This window comes from Lepidothrix coronata, unplaced genomic scaffold (assembly GCF_001604755.1).
Source record: "Lepidothrix coronata isolate B3197 unplaced genomic scaffold, Lepidothrix_coronata-1.0 Scaffold164, whole genome shotgun sequence".
NCBI classification, from domain to species: domain Eukaryota; kingdom Metazoa; phylum Chordata; class Aves; order Passeriformes; family Pipridae; genus Lepidothrix; species Lepidothrix coronata.
Genome location: NW_016690344.1, coordinates 1673651 through 1693940, shown reverse-complemented (window position 1 = coordinate 1693940; position 20290 = coordinate 1673651). Strand labels below are relative to the sequence as shown.

The 20290-nt window shown below is 37.5% G+C and overlaps 1 protein-coding gene and 1 long non-coding RNA gene across 2 annotated transcripts in view; both read left to right on the top strand.

Moving 5' to 3' along the window:
• The first annotated feature begins 33 nt into the window (after positions 1-33).
• On the top strand, positions 34-3689 carry LOC108504440. The gene is made up of 3 exons (XR_001877104.1): positions 34-1744; positions 1953-2121; positions 3418-3689. It is a non-coding gene; the product is annotated as an uncharacterized LOC108504440 (long non-coding RNA).
• Positions 3690-3845: 156 nt separating this feature from the next.
• The window catches only part of SEC23A (Sec23 homolog A, coat complex II component), a 29376-nt gene continuing 12931 nt past the window's right edge, over positions 3846-20290 (top strand). Inside the window, exons 1-12 of the mRNA XM_017829465.1 lie at positions 3846-3895; positions 7785-8026; positions 9636-9693; positions 9953-10039; positions 11217-11453; positions 11553-11632; positions 12442-12586; positions 12914-13072; positions 13767-13882; positions 15979-16102; positions 17239-17319; positions 19000-19089. Coding sequence (XP_017684954.1) covers positions 7806-8026; positions 9636-9693; positions 9953-10039; positions 11217-11453; positions 11553-11632; positions 12442-12586; positions 12914-13072; positions 13767-13882; positions 15979-16102; positions 17239-17319; positions 19000-19089 — 1398 coding nt within the window. The 5' untranslated portion in view covers positions 3846-3895; positions 7785-7805. The remainder of the gene's footprint in view (positions 3896-7784; positions 8027-9635; positions 9694-9952; positions 10040-11216; positions 11454-11552; positions 11633-12441; positions 12587-12913; positions 13073-13766; positions 13883-15978; positions 16103-17238; positions 17320-18999; positions 19090-20290) is intronic.

Sequence of the window (20290 nt, the reverse complement as noted above, 5' to 3'; positions counted from 1 at the left end):
ATGGTGCCCTCGGGGGGTGATGGGGCTCTCGGGGGGCGATGGGGCCCTCGGGGGGCGATGGGGCCCTCGCGCAACCCTCAGGGCGCCCCGGTAAGGGAGGCCTGGGGGTGCGCTTTGATGTGTCGCGACCTGCTCTGGCCGTTTCGGCTGCCCTGAAAACCCCGTGAGGGGAGTTTGGCCCAAGGGCAGAGCAGAAAGGGGTTGTGCCAATTTACTGCCCATCAAACCAGGCCAGTTGTTGGAAAATGTGGAATGTGTAAAATTTTTACATAGAAGAAGAAGGGAGATTGAATCCGTGAAACAGAGAGCAGCTAACAAGCTCTAAGCGATGCCCAGGTGTTAGAAAGACAAACTACTTGTTGCTAGAATTGCCTTATTAAGGTTTAGGGCTGGACATGCTTCAAAAATCTCAGACATAGGGGGAGGTTAACAGAGGCTGGGAAGAAGGATGTACCACTGATAGTGGACACAAAGAATGCAGAATTTGTGGGCCACAAGGACATTTGATAGAACTCCCAAGATAAGGAAGAAACTAATAAAGCCAGCTCAGCCACTGTGCTGATCCAGCTCCAATTGGGTTAAAGGTAATTCTGGCAGGGGCAGATCGTGACCACCAACTCAAAAAATCCTCCGACCCAAGAGAAGAGAAAGACTGAGCATGCAGACTAATGAGCAGTGAATCATTAACATATAGAATGCTAATTAATAAGAGTTCTAGGTACCTTGTAGCAAATGAATATTAATGCCTTTGTTTGCTTAAATGTATAAATAGTGAAAAGTTTTGGTAGATATGTTGCTGGCTTTGTAAATTTGCCACCTAGCAAATTCTTCTCTCAGTGCAGAACTGTAAATAAATACCTCAACTCTGTGTGTGGATTGGCCTCTCGCACACCTGGTGAAAGGACCTATTTTGGGACAACACTATTTTTGATGAATATGTGTAAACCTTTAATAATCACTTTCATAAGGCCCTATGCCATTATTCTAATGCACTGTAGTTTTTACAAGTGACTCTTTAGTAAAAACTCACCCATTAGTATTTTCTATTTTACCTGTGAACATCCAGTAATAATAATACTTGTCCCTTCTTTGAAATACTTAGAGATCTGTGGTTGAAATCAGTTACATAAAATTAATTGCTATAAATTTACACAGAGTTCTCATTCTGGAAGGGTCAGTGTGTGAATTGTTCCTGTACGTGTTTATCTAAAGACTATTATGTGGGAGCAGCCCCATGCCAGAAAGCAAGCTAGCACATAATGGAATTACTTCTCAGCTAAGATAAAAAGCAGAAGGATGATGCTGTAATAATTTACATTGTGTATTATGAAATTCCTGTTACACAAAATGTCAGTCTAGATATGATCTTTCCTATTAGTTCTGCATGTGAAGTCATTTTGGTGCTATGCACAGTCCATCTAGTAGATCAGAGTAGTTCTAGATATTTGTGACATGAGTTCAAAAAAAAGGAATGCCCTTTTTTTTTTTTTTTCCCTGCAAGGCTGTGTTTTAGCTGTTCTAATCAAACACCTACCTTAACTCCTCCTCTCCCAGGGCTTTTGTTTGTTTTAAGGTGTTTCCAAAACCACCTACGTGTACCAGGGAGTTTTAATTCTGAAACCCGGATCTAAGGTCCTAGTTGAGTGTGCAACAGTTGCAGTCACCACTAGAAATAAAACTTGCTTAGCTAAAACTACAGTGATAACGCTGGGCAGGCTGACTGATGATCAAGACAAAAGCTTTGGTGAGTCCAGTTATAAAATTTCATTTCTAATACTTTGTAATATTCAGAACTTATTTTTCCTATTTCTTGTAAAGTCAAGAACTATGAACAGAAAGAGAATCCACAGATATAAATATTCTTTAAATATACTTTCTGTCTTTAGATTACTTTTTCTGGAATTTTCCATTGATACTTTTTAAACAAAGTAACAGGTTTTTAATTATTACAGGTAGTCTTCCACAGGTAATAAAATTGTTCCTAACAAGTTTTACCAACAATGCTGATGCAATGGCAAGCAAATATGACTCAGTGGAGAAAGAGGAAAAGGAAACTGGAAATGTATATTCTTTCTCCTCAACTGCATAGGTACTATGGAAGAGTACTTTTCCAAAGAAAGGGTAAGCTGCATTAGTGGATATGCACTGCTGGCTAAAAAAAATTAAGAATCTAACACGTAAACTAAAAATTCTGAATTAAGAAAAATTAAATGCTTTCAATCTACCTTCTAATACTGGGAGCTAATGAAATATTTTCCTGTAGTGAGTATATAACTATTTTCTGTTCTATTTTTTTCTTTCTCCTTGATTTTCTCTGTGGTTTGCACCATCATAACAGCTGCAAGACTTTTCTTGAAATTTAGAGCATTGGATTGAGTTATTATGTAATGAAATTTAATTGTGCTGATGATTGGTTAAAAATAATGTATATCTTTTATTCGTAGTGAATTTTCAGAGTAGTATACTCTTTTTTTCCCTTCTCCATTGCGTGTCTTAAAGTATCAGTTGCCTCTTTTTTCTCTTCTGGTTTTCTGTTCATCCCGCAGTTTTGATTTTGGGACTTGCCTCTTTTTAATGTAACTTTCTGAAAATGTTTCACAAAGTATCTGAGTACTTTGAAATTATAACACTGAATTGTTTTCTGTGCATCTGCTTGAAGTTCACTCTGTTGTGGGTTTTTGGGTTTGGATTTTTTTTTTTTTTTTTTTTTTTTTTTTTTTTTTTTTTGTTTAAATTCCCCCTTTTTGGGGTTTTTGTTTTGGTTTTTTTTTTTTTTTTTTTTTTTGGTGTTCAGACTGAGGCTACGTGTCCTTGGCAAGCTCCTGCTTAATATTCCCCCAACTGGCAGTGAGATTTGGGGATGAGAAAATTTAAAATCCCTTCCTTAAAGTTCTGCTTTTGTTTACATGCTCATATTTTTAGACTGAAGAGGACTGGCAAACTATACTGGAGATAATAATAACATAGAAATTCTATCATAATGACATCTGACATGTAAGAAAAGACGATAAGGATGTTTTAGTCATTTATATTTGTTTGGAGGTCATAGCATGGTTTTCCGAGTTGCAATAAAGCGGGACGGGGTAGTCAGTCAGCAGAATGTTTTTCAGTCCTCCCCCATGTCCGGATCGGTTGCAATGAGATATCTCAGGAAAGACAGAAGTTGCCGTTCTAGCCTTTTGTGGCAGGCTCGTTAAAATGATTCCTGAAACCGAAGCGTCACTGTAACTTGGGTTTGGGGGATAAAAAGATAACCACACTAATAAAAAACCCAAACAAACCCCTACAGTTGTGTTTATCGGAAAGTTATTGTGCAGATAGTAAATAAACACGTATTTATAAATATTTCTAAATATGAGGTATTGTTTCAGGCTAAAAACCAGCAGGAATATAATTTCAGTATATTTTTTTCCCCAGGAACGCCGAAGAAACATGTAAACAATCTTCCCGATTAAAAAGTTGCCATAAGTACACCTAGTGGAAGGTGGGCAACGAGCAGGGTGAGCTCAAGGACTCCCGGAAACCCGGCTGGGTCAGTCCCAAGGAATTCTCTGACGGACAGAGTAGCTGCGGACAGAGCAGCGCATCCAGCACCTGCGAGCACAGGTGCAGCCCCAGCGCTGCCGGAGGGTAGAGGAAGCGAAACTGCCTCCGATAGCCGGGATGCCTCCTTTCCTGAACGGGTTGCGGACGGAGACGGAGGCCCGCGGGGCCGCGGCGCGGTGTCCCGGGGGCGGGGAGCGGCGGCGCTGAGCCCGCCCCACGCTCTGCCCCTTGACGTGGCGCGGACTCTCCCATCAGCCATGTTGATGCGTCGGCAGCGCCGGGGCGGCTGCGAGCGGGCGGGCGGCGAGAGCGGCTACGGCGAGAGCGGCGGCGGCGGCCGGGACGCGGGGTAAGGGGGCAGGGCAGGGCTGAGGGGGCAGCGCAGGGTGCGGGGAGCCCGAGCGGGCCGAGCTGGGGGTGCCGGGGGGAGGACAGTCCTTCGCCGGCGCCGTGGAGGCAGCCGCGCTCCCCGCGCTGCGGGGTTCAGGTGCACCGGCCTGGCTGCCGGGTCCGGAGCGAGTGTGGTGGGAGCTCCCCACCGTGGCAGTGGGGGATCCCCGGGCGGCCCTGCGCTGCTCTCGGGGCCCCCGGTGGCCCTGAGGGACCCGGGGTACCGCCGGCGGCGGGTCAGCGCTGCCCGCGGCCTCCCGGGCCGGGGGTGCGGGCGCCCTTCCCGTGCGGCGGGGAGCGCCCGCCCGGGCTGGGGCGGTGCTCGGACCGCCGAGAGCGCCGTGCTCGGCCGGGGCTGCCGGAGCTCGGGTAGGACCGGCGGGCTACGGCCTTTGCACGGCCGTCGCTGCGCCCGGGGTAAAGGGCGGCTCGCTCCGGCAGCGGCTGCGGCGCTCCTGTGCCCAAGCTCTGCTGTACCCGCGTCGTTGTGCCGCTGGCGGGGGTGCCTTGAGGTATAGGTAAAGCTATACAAAATGCAGGCCCTGCTGCTTTTGAATATGTGTTTCTCTTCTAATTTAGGCGGGTTATCACATACCTTGGTTATTAAAAACCAAAGAAAGTCCTCAGTAACAGGACTGGGAGAGCACGTTTGGAGGATGACGATGTTTCAGTAGTGAAAATGTTGTCAATTTGTCAACTTGCAGTTGCTTTAGATAACTACTTAGCCATTCTCCTCGTGCGTTCGAGTTCCTCCTTGAAACTGAAATAGATCTGTATCTGATGCGCGATTTGGGCATAAAGAAATTGTTACCAGATTGTTAGTGCATAATAAACTGAAAGTAGGTGTTTTGTGAGAAAAGTGCACAGTGAACTGTTACTGATGTAGTTGTATTTAAACACATGGTCATAAGAGGGACTCTGGTCCGTCTGTGCTGAACTCTTACAATGCCGTAAAGAGAAATGTTTTGATTTTGTTTGTATGTGCTTCTGAGGATTAATGGATATTGTTGTGGGGATCTTCTGTATTGGGACAGATTTACCTGGGATGTATAAATGTTTAAGGGTGCTAAAAGTCAACCAGTGACTCTCTATGCAATTGAAGCGTGGCTTCTTTTGTGACACAGATTGTCATGGTGCAGGGATGCAAGGTACATTCAGCCTTAGCAGTGGGAGGTAGGAAGGAAGCCAGAAAGGATTGCTGGTTTTGTCTGGATATCCTAATCTGCAGCAAAGGTAAAGCAGTGACACCCCAACATGGGAACTGTTGCTTTCAGCTGTTCTGAAAATCCCTTCTCTGTTGTTTTCCGAGGGCAATGAGTATTTTGTGGCATTTGGGTGTCCACAGTTTGGTGTGTACCCTGTAGGTCAGGAGGCTTTGCTGTTCTTGTTTAATGCAGTACCTCTCCACAGCTATCCCAGAAAATGTGCCTGCATAGCTGTAAAAATGGTACTGAATGTAACTTGTCAGACCAAGAGTCCACATTTGATGAATGATGAAATAGGTAAGCATTATTGGCTCTTGAAAAGGAAGAAAACGATGGAAGAAAAGATGGAGGAGAAAGTAATTATTATCAGGTTTTGCCTTCCGCATAGGGAATACGCGCTTTATGAGAAAGTAACAGTATGTAACTCCATAAGTCCAAAAAATCCTTTATGTATGTATGTGCATATTATTAGTCACTGCACACTGGTGCTTGTACATTGCTCTCTAAGGAGCAGTAACTGTGTGGTAAAAGTAATGTCTGTGTAAAGCCATTTCAAACATTGCTAGAATAAAATGTTGAGAAAACAGTTTGAAGTCCAGTACAGAAAGTGTGAGTTCACGTTGCAGTGTTTGGAGCTGGAGCTGGTGTACTCTGTAGCCAATGCCAATGAATGGCTGAAATAACCTTTAAATTGCAATTTGCTCTGTCTTCTCAGATCATTTTTAAAAGGAGGGATTATTCAGTTTGTGGTTATAGTGGAGATAGTTGCCTAGTGCAGATTCTTGCATCAATACCCTGTTTTTCAGGGATAATGCTCCTTCACCTTTTTTACAAAACACTGATGGATTTTAATCTGTTAAGAGAGAAATTTCTTAAATTCTATATCCTCTTGAAATACCAGCCTGTTCTTTCCTCTCTTAGCTGAATTAACTTCTGTCTCAGATCTCTCTGTAGTAGTTAGAACTTCCAGATATTCTCTCCTTTTGCTCAGTTTTGTCCCCTGCCTGATGGTATTGCAGCAATTGGAGTAAAAGTGATGGTGGAAGTGCTCTTATGCACAAAGTCCCATATGCTCCCTTTGTTGCTATTGCCATGACATGTTTAGATAGGAGCAGATGTGCACCTAGTATCAGTGACATGCCCATTAAAATATTGATTATTTCCTAAGGATATTGGCTGTGAAAAGTGGTGCTTCTCTTTGTTTTATGTATTTTGTTAATCTGTTTTCTTGAAAGTCAGCATTAGAGTAAAACCACTAATCTAAGCTATAATTTAAAATAACTTGAAAAGTTTTTAACTGTCATAGAAATGAAAGGTACAATGCTATTATAATTTTGGTAAATAGAGATAAGTTTTGATAAATGGAGAGTTTCTTGGAGTCTCACATAGCATATGTAATGGCAGGACTTAGAATTTCAGTGTGCTTGTGAGAATTCCTGATTTAAATCCCAGTTCAGGAGGATTCCAGCATTTCTGATAGCTGTTCATTAACTTAGTACAGTCTACATTGAGACCTAGGAGCATTTCTACTTCCTCTAACAAGGTTCATGTAAACTTTTATGATAAATTCTTGATTATTAGCCAGTGTGAGTTTAGATATCCTAGTTCCTGGAAAAACCTGTGCTATATGTACTATAAAAGGTACTGTGAAGCATGCAACAGATATTCAAGAACAGCGTGCATATAGCTGAGGGGTTTTGTTTTGGAGAGGAGGGAATGCACTCCTTTCTGGCTTTCCTTGATTGATGTTCACAGGTACCTGTTGAGTGTTTCAGATGTGTCTGTGTTCCCCAGTGCTCTGGCTTCTGAGTAACCATAGCTGAAAATTTTGAAAGCCTTGGGTCAGTGCCCAAAATTGTAAACTTGAATTCAAAGAATTGTTGAAAAGTTCTTCTTGATAGACAGTGTATTGAAATATGGCACTTGTATTTCTTATGAAGTTATTTACTAGCTTTGCTGTAGGAAATTACTCTTGTGGAATATCATGTTGTTATTCCTTTATGTTTGCATGTTGGCAGCATCCTGAGTTACCGAAAATATGGTTAGAAAACTCTTACAAAATTTTATACAGCAGAAGACATAAAACAAGTACTCTTAGGAGATATACTTTCTGCTATTTCATTCTTAAAATAAGTTAGAGAATTAAAACAATTTGGAAGAATGACTGACTGATTTTTTTGTTAATGAACAGAATGAACAACTATATGCATTAGTGAAAGTCCTTAAAGCAGTGCGGTAACTAAGACTTTCTTTATAGTGTTAGTTTGCTGTATAATCTCTACTCTGACCAACCCTAGAATTATTGCTTTAGTTATATTACTCCTTGTCTGAGTTTGTTGCTTAAGTGAAGAAGTGATTAGAAGGTAAGTATTTTAGCAGTATAAATACTGCTAAAACTTGCAATATATCAACTATTTGTTATTTTGAAGGAGTTGCTGCATCCTATGAGTCTTAATTTTTTTTTGTTTCCTTTTAGAATTCTGCACACTGCTTTTAGGATTTAGGAAGCACTACTCAGTGTTTTATTGATTGTAACTCAATTACAGTATTTGAATGAGTGACTGTTATAAAGTGTATTCAATGGTTAGTGGTTAAAAATGTTTGTATGTCAACATTCTGCTAATGGTTATCTTCTTATTTTAGTGATAAACAGAGAAGTTGACCATGACAACCTTCCTGGAATTTATCCAGCAGAATGAGGACAGAGATGGAGTTAGATTCAGCTGGAATGTTTGGCCTTCAAGTCGTCTTGAAGCTACAAGAATGGTAGTCCCAGTGGCTGCCCTCTTCACGCCACTGAAGGAACGGCCAGACTTGCCTCCTATTCAGTATGAGCCAGTTTTGTGCAGTAGGACCACGTGTCGAGCTGTTCTGAATCCCTTATGGTAAACCTAATGCATATGTTATTCCAGTATTTTATCTTAAAATCTTGAGAATAGTGCTAGTTGAACTGCGCAAAAGATCTGGCGTGTGCAAATTCAGGTGCTCCTCGCATGAGTATACAGCTCAAACTTACAGATCTTAGATGATTCTGCACATAGATTTGTGTAGGTAACATATATACTTAAGACACAGCTTTCATTAAGGAGTCTTTTCAATGTACTTAATAATTGATTAGGTATGTTATTTTTCTGGAACTATCCTGGAACATCTTGGGAGTTAGTATACTCTTAACATTTTACCTCTGGAAAGTGACTTGCAGTAAAAAGTTATAATACTGTATCTTTTGAACTGTTGGGCCCTGATATAGTTTTATTTCCAGGTGAACTAAACTATTTTTATTATTGATCTTAGTTCATTTGTAGATCAAAGCAGGTTAGCTGGTTTAGTTTACCAAAGCAGAAGGTGATAGACAGACAGATAGATAGATAACATCAGAAGAAGGCATGAGAGAGGGTGAAAAGCTGTTTAAGCTAAAGGGTAATATTGGCACAAGCTCAAATGATTGTGGACTAGTCATGGACAAGTTTAGGTTGGAAGCAAAGGAGGCGTTTCATATGTCATTCCTGTTACACAAGTATAGAAAAGAAACAGAAAAATTTCTAAGTGTGAGTTTGATGGCATGGGAAAGATCCAGAGTGACAGTGAGAGATTAGATAGTGATAATGAGAGATTAGACGTGATGTAAAAGATCCTGTAGAACAAATTCAGTTTTATGAATGACTTGTCCTTGCTTGGGAGAAAAGACAGTTTTGAAGCAAGAGACTCAATATGGAGGGACCTTTTGAAGTCTGTGGCACTTTGGGCTGGGTAATTTGCAGCCCCTGTGACTGGTATAGATAATTTGATAGCAATAAAGCTGTGTTGTGTTTACAGCATACTGGGACTTATCCGAAGATTTGTGATATTTTAAAAAGATTTTTGCCCTTGCAGACAGAAGATATGGTAGCAGGAAGTGTACATTGAGAACTCTAAAGTTTACTTTCCCTTAAGATGTGAGTAGGGCTCTGTTAAGACATCTCTATGGCATGAAGATACAATTTGCATTTTTTATCTTAACTCTATTAATAAAAACGTAGACAAAAGGAGAGAGTCTTATCAACTGAAAAAAAATGTTATTTTCATTATAGAGGTAGCTGTAATGTTGGAACCTGTTTTTTTAGGGCATAATGTAAATTCAGGATATTCCCAGACTGACAGCTAATAGACAGAAGTAGAAAACAATGAAAAATGCAAAGGTAGGAAGAGTTAAAAAGATTTGCTAAAAGCATGGAGAAAGTCTCTAGTATAGGGGCTGAGTATTTTTAAGTTTTTTATTTTCTTCTTTTCCTTGAAGACCATTCTTTCTCCTTAAGCACAGTAATTTGCCTGATAAATCTGTGTAAGACTTCACTTATTCTGTTTGTAATATGGGTATTTAGGAGAAAGTATATTAAAAGGAAGCTTTTCCAAAGTCACTGTGTTTTTGAAACACTAAAAGAAATGTGTTCTAGGGACAATGGAGGAAAATGAATTGTTCATGCTATATAAACTTTTCTTATTGTACTTTTATAGCCAAGTGGATTATCGAGCGAAACTCTGGGCTTGCAACTTCTGTTACCAGAGAAATCAGGTAAGAAAATGAAACATTCAACATATGGAAGATATTTTTATAAGGCAAAATGAAAATCTCTATATTTCAAATTATAGTTGCAAGCTGAAATTGCCAGCAAGAGCAGGAGTATGCAACTGTATCTTCAGACATTGCATTGATATTTTTTTCATAACAACAGTAGTGAACATCTGTTGCAAAGTAGTCCATATGTATGTTTTTGCTTTTGTGGAAGTTATAACCTTTCATTTATGCTTAATTTCTGTGGCTTTATTTGCAGTTTCCTCCTACCTATGCTGGCATATCTGAAATGAATCAGCCAGCTGAACTTTTGCCTCAATTCTCCAGCATTGAATATGTAGTACAGGTAAAATCATTAGATAAAATCTTTAACATTTATAGCCTTGCAACATACAAAAAGAATTCATTTCAATTTTACTTCTTCACTGCATTTTAATGACTCTGGTTATATATGTGCTTGTTAGTAGATTGAACATTTATGTTATCAGTTGGAAAAGGAAAACATAACATTTTATAAGAACACTAGGATTGCTAATAAGACCGGTTAAAAAAAAAAAAGGAAAGAAAAACAGAGGCCTATTGTAAAGGTGATATTTCTATTAGATCTGTTTCTTTACAAGGGAGCTAATTTGTGTTTGTGCCAGGAGGCTGCTCACTGTTGTTAGTTGCTCAAGCAATTTCAGTTCAAATTTGACTGACTGTTGATTGACCTGTCGTTAATAATTTGAATTTAAATTTGTATTTGGATGATTAGTAGTTAGTTTTCGGGCTAACTGGTTTGGAGACAACAGCTAATATGTATTCAATTCAAGTGTTTAAATTTTAATATTCATCCTTTTTTAGCATGGAGGTTAGTTGAATAGAAACAAAAAATGGACCTAAACCCCTAAATTGCAAATATTTGCAATTACAAATTTTTTTAATATCTAAATTCCGGTTTTGAGGATTAAAATTTGTAGGACTTGAGTGAGGCAGATCATAATCTGAATCCTCACTGAAGTCTTACAAATTTTAATCAAAAGAAGAGTGAACACTGAACGGAATCCGTACTTTTTGCCAACTCTTGTAATGCAAAGTAAATGGGTTGTTTATTTATAGTACAGTTTGGATAGAATAAAAAGAACTGATGATCTCTAGAGTAAAATTATGAGGTGAAATGCTACAGAATGTCATCAGTTTGGAATATTTTATCATTGTGAATAGCATTGTGACTGTCGTGTTCATTTGGAGCAATGAAAGTTTGTTGTAATTGGCACATGCTTCAAAACTATTGTGACATCCTGAAAGGATTTTTTCCTTTCTTCTGTAGTAACCATTTCCTTTTTGTGCGGAGTTCATTATGGTAGGGGTTTTGTTCCAGATCCTGATGACTAATTGAGAGGGAGTTAAGGTAGATGGAACATTAACATTATTGGTATGATTAAAGTTAAAACTTTTACAAAATGTACTTTACTTGTTAATTTTTGATCCTGTAAATATTGGAAGATTTGTTTTTCATGTGATTATAATTGTGTTTCTCAAAGCGTGGTCCTCAGATGCCGTTGATATTTCTTTATGTTGTGGACACATGCATGGAAGATGAAGACTTGCAAGCTCTGAAGGAATCCATGCAGATGTCACTTAGTCTCCTGCCACCAACTGCATTAGTAGGTCTCATTACCTTTGGCCGAATGGTGCAAGTTCATGAACTCGGCTGTGAAGGAATTTCCAAAAGTTATGTCTTCAGAGGAACAAAGGACCTATCTGCAAAACAGCTTCAGGTAATGCACTGGAGCAAACAAAAGGAAGCCATCAAGGTGATGATAATGAAATAGTCTGTAAACAAATTTTGTAATAAAATCTTATGTATTTGACTACAGGAAATGCTAGGGCTTACAAAAGTAGCTGTTTCACAAGTCGGTCGGGGTCCTCAAGTGCAGCAGCCACCACCTTCTAACAGGTAATCTAGTTAAAACACCTAAAACAGATAACTTGACTACACTGATTTGCTGGAAAACCAGTGTTTTAAGACAATGAAAACAGTCAGCTCAATGGGTAATTGTAAAATTATCAGGGTGATGCTTTGGAAGTGTTCTGAGATGCGTGTTACGGATACATAAATAATGATGCTTCTGTTGGCTGATGTGCTGGAAAGTGTTAATAGCTTCTTTAGTGCCCCATTCTTATGTGGATATCCAGTTGTGCCTTCCCTTTTATTCCCTCTTCTACTCCTCTTCTGTCTCTCATTTGGAAATCACAACCTGGTGTTTGGTTTTCTTGTATGTTCCACTATGACATAGAAGAAATTTATGGAATGATAAAAGAGAATGACAGTTTTCCAGTCTGCCCTCCTGAAAATAGCTGTATTTGTAGACTGCCTGCAGCAGCACAGTAGATATTTTGTATGTTAATTTGTCTTCTGATCTTAGATTTTCACTGCAGTAGTGAAACTTCAGTTTCTTTTTGAGATTCATAGGTCATCACCTGCTCTGTTCTTTTGACTAGGTAGGGTTCTTTCTGGATAGTGGTGGTATCTCTAAGTCAGCAAGTTTTAGTTTTACAAGCTCCTTGCTGAACTTGTCAAGCTGAGTGTGTATGTAATAGTTCCAAATGGCTTTATCTTGGTGAGGCAGAGACATTGCTCTGAATCCAGACTAGAATCTAGAATTAGACATTGCTGGTATATATCTAATATATTGCTAGTAAGCAACTGATAAAATGTTCATTTAACAATTTAATTCTAAACTAATTCCATGTATTTGTTTCCAGATTTTTGCAACCAGTCCAGAAAATTGATATGAATCTAACTGATCTTTTGGGTGAACTGCAACGGGATCCTTGGCCTGTTCCACAAGGAAAACGGCCCTTACGTTCTTCTGGAGTGGCTCTTTCTATAGCTGTAGGACTCCTTGAGGTAATAGCTTTTAACTACAGCTGTGCTGATATGTAGATAATTTTCTTGCGGAAAAGCTGCTGCAATCAATATGTAAAAACCTTCCTCATTGATGCATATTAGATTTGTAGGATGATCTGATGCATATCATCCCTTATATACGTAGAATATTGTGGACATTTACATGTTTTAATAAGGCAAAATTGAGACTTTAATGGCAGATTTAAGTTTTGTAGAAGTGCAGTTGTTGTTAGAATCCTATCAGTGTGATAAATACCCACACAGCTATTTATTTTGTTCAATTTGTAGCAAAACCTGATGGTTTTATTTGTCTTTTATTTCCTGCAGTGCACTTTTCCTAATACTGGTGCACGTATAATGATGTTTATTGGAGGCCCAGCTACGCAGGGACCCGGCATGGTTGTAGGGGATGAATTGAAGTTACCCATAAGATCATGGCATGATATTGAAAAAGACAATGCAAAATATGTGAAAAAGGGTACTAAGGTAAGAGATGATGGTGGGGTTTTGTTCACTTGGCTCTGAATAGTGGTGTGTCTTAAGAATGTCTTCAGAAATTTCAGTATATTGAGTTAGAACTTTTCTAGTCAGATTAAAGTTCTTTGGAGTGTTTCTCTGGTTTAAGTCAGAAAAAATTTATATTACTAAATGGTATATCTAGTGTAAGGCTGGTACTTCTAAGGCAGGTGCTCAAAACTGCCTCTGTACTTGGGGGAGGGCTAGGCTGTAGAGTTTAGACATGGTTAATTTAATCTAAAATGTAGATTTGGGCTGGTGAACTACATCCAAAACCTGTTGAATTCATCTTAAGTGATTATAATAGAAGCTTAAACAATTATAGACACATGAGATTGGAATGGTAAATTCGGTGCTGTGTTACTACTAAATGCAAATTTTAAAAAGAAAAAGATCAAGGTAATTTTTTAGATTTAGATTAAATAGCAAATTTAGATTAAATAGCAACCACTGCTCTCTCTAGTGTGAACTGGGCTCTCAACAGAAAAACCTCAAGTGTTGAAATTCCAGTCTTAATTTTAACTTGAACTAAAAATATACTTTTATATGAATAAAGTCTGATAATGTTGTTTTAGTAAAATTCTGGGAGTTTAGGATTTAGTATGAAGATGGGGAGAGTTCACGTCGTAAATTGCTATGAACTGTATTTTTATCTTGAATTTAGCATTTTGAAGCCCTGGCTAATCGGGCTGCAACAAATGGTCATGTTATTGACATATATGCATGTGCATTGGATCAGACTGGTCTTCTGGAGATGAAGTGTTGTCCCAACTACACTGGGTATGTGTCTATTAATTTTTAAGTAGTATATGAAGATGCAATTTTTTGGTTTCTTGAATTGTTTAACAGGAAGCATTTACAAAAAATGAGCTGCTTTAAAAAAAAAAGCACACACACACTCTGTACTGTGCTGGTTGTATTTATACTGGAATTTTGGAATTTCTCAGCCTCTGGCAAGTTTGTCACCACAATTGTGGGTTTTATAAGAAGAGGGTTTTTCTTTTAATGTGATCTGTTTGAGGCTTGAATAACACAGATATCTTTTAAACAGACAATTTATCATATGCACTATTTCTGTTTTTCAATGTGTGTATATGTAAGCTGCAGGTTTCAGTAAAGATAAGGACCCTTGTTTTTCTTGCTCTTCAGAGTGGTACAAAATGCTCTGTTATTCTTTTTGTCTTGTTTATGCCGTTCTTTTATATATTGTTGTTTATAGGTTCAACTTGTGGTGTAGGTGATTATCAGGTACATCGCTTGCTCCTGATATTTGCTCCCCCTATCCAGATCTGCATTTCAGACACGATCTTGTATCCCCTCCAGCTTGTCTTGCCATCAGTTCACTTTGATACAATTAAAGCGAGTTCTAGTCTTTCTCATGAAACCACTCCCCTATTTTCTGTCACTGTATAACACCCTTACCTTTCCTGTCAGTCTGGTAGTCTAGTTCTGTAGTCTGGTATAGCTTTTCACTCACGCTTGTATTAATTTCGTAATTCACTCATTAGTTTGGTAAATCCTCCCAAATCTTCCTCCTTATTTTTTCAAATGCTGTCTTTTCTTTCTCTTTTTGAAAGCCTATTCTACACTTCTTCTTTCCTAGTATACCCATCTGCTTTATGTACTACTTGAGTTTTAGGTTAGTCTTCTGTATTCACTCTGGATTCTTGTGCCAAACTCATTTCTTTTGCTTGTTACCATTAGTTTTGTCAATATGAAGTACAGGTAAAATTAAATGAAGCATCTTTGCTTATTAGTTTAATAACTGTTATATCTGTGAGTAACAGGCCTTCTTAGTTGTGTGTCAATATCTGTATATGACAGGATCCTGAGCACATGCTACATATGCTCTATCCAAGAGGAATGAGAGTGCAGCCACAGGTTGTAATGAGGATATGCCACTGAGTTTCAGGCCAGCTTGACACTGCTGGATTGCTTCTTTTTGGAGCTGTGTGTATAGCCCTAGGTTGGGAGTTTTCACTGCTCAGAATCTTTGTTTAAATTTATTATTTTATCTGCATATTTGACACCTGTTCCTTTTCTGCATCAAACTCAAGCTGTGTTTTTTCTATATACAGTGGTGTAATTTTGCTCTTTCTGTCTGCTCATGTGACTCACCCTGTTTTCACTCCTCTAGCAAAACTATCCTTAATATATAGTTTGTCTATTTCTCCTACAGCTGTTCCTATGTTCTTTTTAGTTACATCCTACATAGGGGGAAGAATTTCTGATTCCACCCATGTCTATTTTCTTCTGTCTTTGAATATCCACCTGACAACTTCTTTTGGGTGTAATGTTTTACCTATTGACATATTTTACTAATAGAATTTAATTAATATTTTTAGATGAATTAAAATAGTATCTCCCATTACTATTTTCTAAATGCACTATGTGGTATTTCATGGTAAGTGGCAACTGTTGCAGTTACATCCACAAAATATTGCTAAGCATAAAAATAAATCATGCTTCTTGAGCATAGATTTAAGCCTGAAATAATGAATAAGCTACCCAAAATAATATAGTTTGGAATTGTAAATATTAGAAGTAAGCTGACTTTGCATGACAGAGTTTTGAGACATCTAAAATGTTGAAGTCCAGTATAGTATATTCCCAGTGATTTTGTTACATATTATAGTCATAATAGCCTCAAGATGCATAGGGCAAGAAGCTAACTTAAAAATTTCATCCGTAACGTTGTAGCAAAATACTAATTTAGTGTTAGTCTATTTTAAGAAGGCAAAAATGTACCTCACAATGAACTGTCTTTAGTTTTAGTCTTTAACAGAAATAAGCTATGTAAATCCCATGTGTTAAATTATTGCATAATAAGTAATCTATTTTAACTCAAGGGTTTTGTTTGTTTTGTTTTTGTCTAGAGGCTACATGGTAATGGGAGACTCTTTCAATACATCTTTATTCAAACAAACCTTTCAGAGAGTATTCACTAAAGATATGCAAGGACAATTTAAAATGGGATTTGGTGGCACATTAGAAATAAAGGTAAGCATACAAAAATTCAGTCTAGTGAAACTCTGGAATAGGATGGCTACAAACTGTGGAATCTTTGCCCTTTAAAGGAATTTTTAGGAACATGCTAAACAGATGTGTTAAGGTTGGCTTGGATATAGCTGTTACTGCTTAGCTATCTTTTTGTAGTTCTGTGATTCTGTAAATGTGAGTTAGGTATAGTGGTAATTCCTTCTCACTCTTCATTCAGTGACAGCTAAAAGAGAAACTAAACTAAAATAAACGTCTCTGTTAGAAACTCAAAATGCCATGTGCTTTGATTTTGATATCAGTAGTGAGTGTTCCTTGGGTTTTGGTCCAACTTCTCTATGTAGTTCAGGACAGGGTTCCTTTCATTTTCCATCCTTTTCAGAATCCATTCTGGAACTTAAACAGTGGTCATTTCCACCTCCACCCTTTTGAGAAGCTTAGAGCTGAATGTGCTATAGGTTCAGGTATTGTCTTCCATGATGTTTCTTGCAAAATATCACAGTCCTGCCTTGTAGAAGAATATGAGGTTATTTTCACTTTCAGTAAAATTCTGTTTTACTGGGACAAATAGTTGAACCCTTTTTTTTTGTATACATTTTCTTGTGAATTTTGTTGGAAGACCCTGGAAAATGTAAAAAGGGAGCCCCAGGTCTAGAGGGATGTACAAATCACTTCAAACAGGAAAATGACATTGGAAAAATGTGAATAACTGGATCTTGCTTTTAGCTGCATATGTCTAGGAGATAGAATATAAATGCATTTTGGGATATGTGTAGCATTATCTTTCCAGTCTTCAGTTTTACTCTTACCTTGTGAATATTTTAATCTCTTGGTTAGAAAAGAGACATTACCCAGTATACTTTATAGGTTCTCACATTTATAAATTAGGCAACTTTTCTCCATGTTTTAATTTATGTTTGTGCTGTTGTTTCAGGTGTACTAATTGGTACAGCAAACAAATGTAATTAAGTGTAGAAAGTAAGCACATGGAAAGTTTCTCTAAGCATTATTGTATGTATAACCTTTCCTAAAGGTATCAATAGTGTGATATGCATTGAGGTTTTAATTATCTAATGATAAAATAAGACTGAATTCTTGAGCATGGCATGGTAATGTATGTTTTTGTTCTAAATATGAAGACTTCAAGAGAAGTAAAGATTTCTGGAGCAATTGGACCCTGTGTCTCTCTCAACTCTAAAGGACCTTGTGTCTCAGAAAATGTAAGTAAACTTTGCTGAAAATGAGGGTAATATCCTACTATGGAAAAACGGGATTTAAGATTTCTGGATTTGAAGAGACGCTGAAACTTTTCCATAAATGGAGCAAATAGTGTTCAATTTTTACCAATTTTAAATTCAATACGTGCAAGCTTGTATTCATTACTAGATCACATTCACATTGTATGAAACCTTGCAGACTCCTTGTTCCTTGTTAAGATTTGTCTACTTGTTCAGATTTGGTTGCTGTGAAATTATTATACAGACATTACACCCTGATGTAGCAGAAACCAATGCTTTATTGTTAAAGTCAGAGCTATGTCCTTTTATCTAAAGTGAACAGTAAAAATACATTTTTTAGAAAGACTTGAGAGAAGAGAAGGATACAAGACTGTGGAAACATCCCTTTTATCTTGATTCTGCCTTCCCATTTCTGTAACTGTTTCACCAAATGCACATTTAATTTATTGGAAGATCCAACTATTGCAGGCTCCTGAAGTAACTCCTTTAAATTATATTAGGCTTAAATCATCACTTATTTTCTTATCAGATAATATTCTTAACCTTTGATTACTAATAAAAAACAATTCATGCAAGTAACCAAATGTCTTACATTTGAGAAGTCTCATTTGTTGAAAATGCTCACAAATGGCCTGCTTTAATCAAGCATTTTTCATTCCTTAAATTTTCCTTGTGTTTATGGTTGCATCTTTGTGAATTAAAAATCTCTATATAATCAGCATTTTTTTTTCTCAGTGATCTGGTACAGATTTTAATATTTTGTTGCCTGAAGGGACCACATATATTACAAAAAATGTTAAAACCCCAAAAAACCAATTAAATGTACATCATCTTATTTAAACTACATATCTATTTCATAGGATGTAATAGGAAATTCAGTTGTGAATTCATGTCTGTTCTATCATTCTTTTGCCTTGCAATTATATAATTTATATTCCAAACACCTTTTTGTTGAAATTATCCAAATTAAAAATTTTGGGGTAAAACATGAATAAAATGAGGATGCAGGCAGCTCATTTCAGTGAGAACCGGACAATTCCTGTAGCTATAATGCTTCTAAATGAATACAAGCACAGTGACAATATTGCCAGTATAATTTTCCTTGAATGTTTTATTCAGTTTCACTGTGTCCATTATGGTTAATGAATTATTTTAATGGGCTTTTCTGGATATTTATGTTCCTTTGATGCCAAAAAAGAATTGTCAGTTGAAATAGGTCACTGTCTCTGTGCAGTTACCTTCCTAGTTATTAGTTATATTATACAATATACTATGTAAGCTCTCTACATGGAGTTTTACTGCTGTGGCTTAGAAGGGTCTTTCCACTTACATGTGCTTCTTGCCTCTTTATCTTGGGGCTGTTTAAGCAAAGTCTGGTACTTTTTCCTGTTTCTGACCTGCTTTTTAACATTTTCTAATGCCAGCTCTTTGTCTTATAAATGTTTTAATCTTTTAAAACAACAATCTCTTTTTTTTTTATTATTATTATTCCCTCAACCAGTGCTACAGTTGTTTTGCAAGAGTGTGTGGAAAGGTGACAGATTGAACAGGGAGAAAGCTTGTGACAGTAGTTCTAAACAGTTATATATAATGGCTAGATGCTGTATTTCACAAACAAGGAAATACTTCTAGTTTGTAAAAGTTTATAAAATCTTTCTGCAGGAGATTGGAACAGGAGGCACTTGTCAGTGGAAGATTTGTGGTCTTAATCCTACTACAACGCTTGCACTGTACTTTGAGGTGGTAAACCAGGTAATAAATATTTGTCTACTCGTCTACTAAACACAGTAATCTTATTTTATGTAACTATTGAAGCCTGTAGTTTTGTGTGGTTCCCCCAAGAACAGTAGCAGGGATACAAATGATGGTGCCATTTTGTTTTGTCAAAATTTAGAGATGGACACTAACTGCTTAACGATGAGCTAATCTTCTTCTTGACTATGGTAATGGGAACCAAAGAGCTCTACAAATTTTGGATAGTGTTCATAATCTTTTTAACTCCAATTTTTCCTTTCAGAGTGTTACTTATTAAATGTATTTCAACTGCATTATATGAAAATACTGTAATCTGCATATTTAAAAGTGCTTTTCAGTATTTCCCTGATATTTTAGTTACAAGGTAATTACTATATAATGTCACATTTTAATTTATACTTCAATTGCTCAGTATTTCCAAGTAAAGATTGGCCTCATTGAAAGGTGTCAGGAGCATATAGCCTAGTTTCCTGTTTCCCTGAGGGGCTGCTAGGAAAGAGGATGAAAATATGAGGAGCAAATGTGCCACTCCTTCCCATACTTCCTCTTCTTCCAAATATTTGAAGCTCAGGAACTACGTGAGCTGACTGTAGTTTCTATATAATTAGTATGCTGTATTTCATAGTTTGTTATCTATGCAAAGGTTTGAAAACTTGAACTTACCTTAGCCATTTTTCATTTTACTTTTTGCATATTTATTTTGGTCTCATTTTATTAGTAGCTCTAAAACTGGCCAAGTCATGATATGTGGTAATTAATTTCAACTATCTTTCTCTTTTGAGTTACTTTCCTAGTTAGTGTGTAAACCTGTATTTCCACTGACTAGAGTTTTAAAATTTCAGTTTACACCTGGATTCCAATCTTTGTTTTGACAGCAGTTTTGGAGATTCATTATTCAACATTTTAGACTAATATCAGGTTTCTTGTCCTGTAATTCCAGGTCTTCAAATAGAATGTAATGAAATTAGCAATCGTAAGGCCCCTTGGAAAATGTTTTCTCTGTAAGGGTATGTGGAAAGAGAGAGCATTGATTGCTTTAAGGATGTCTGGTGGAGACAGCAACTGCTTCCAACATATCCCTTAATAGTCTCCAAGTGCATTAGCCAGATTTAGTAAGGATACTCAAAGCACCAGACAATTAATTTATATAACTTGGGCTGCCTGTTGCAAAGAATTTTATGATTTTCTAGTAATTAGT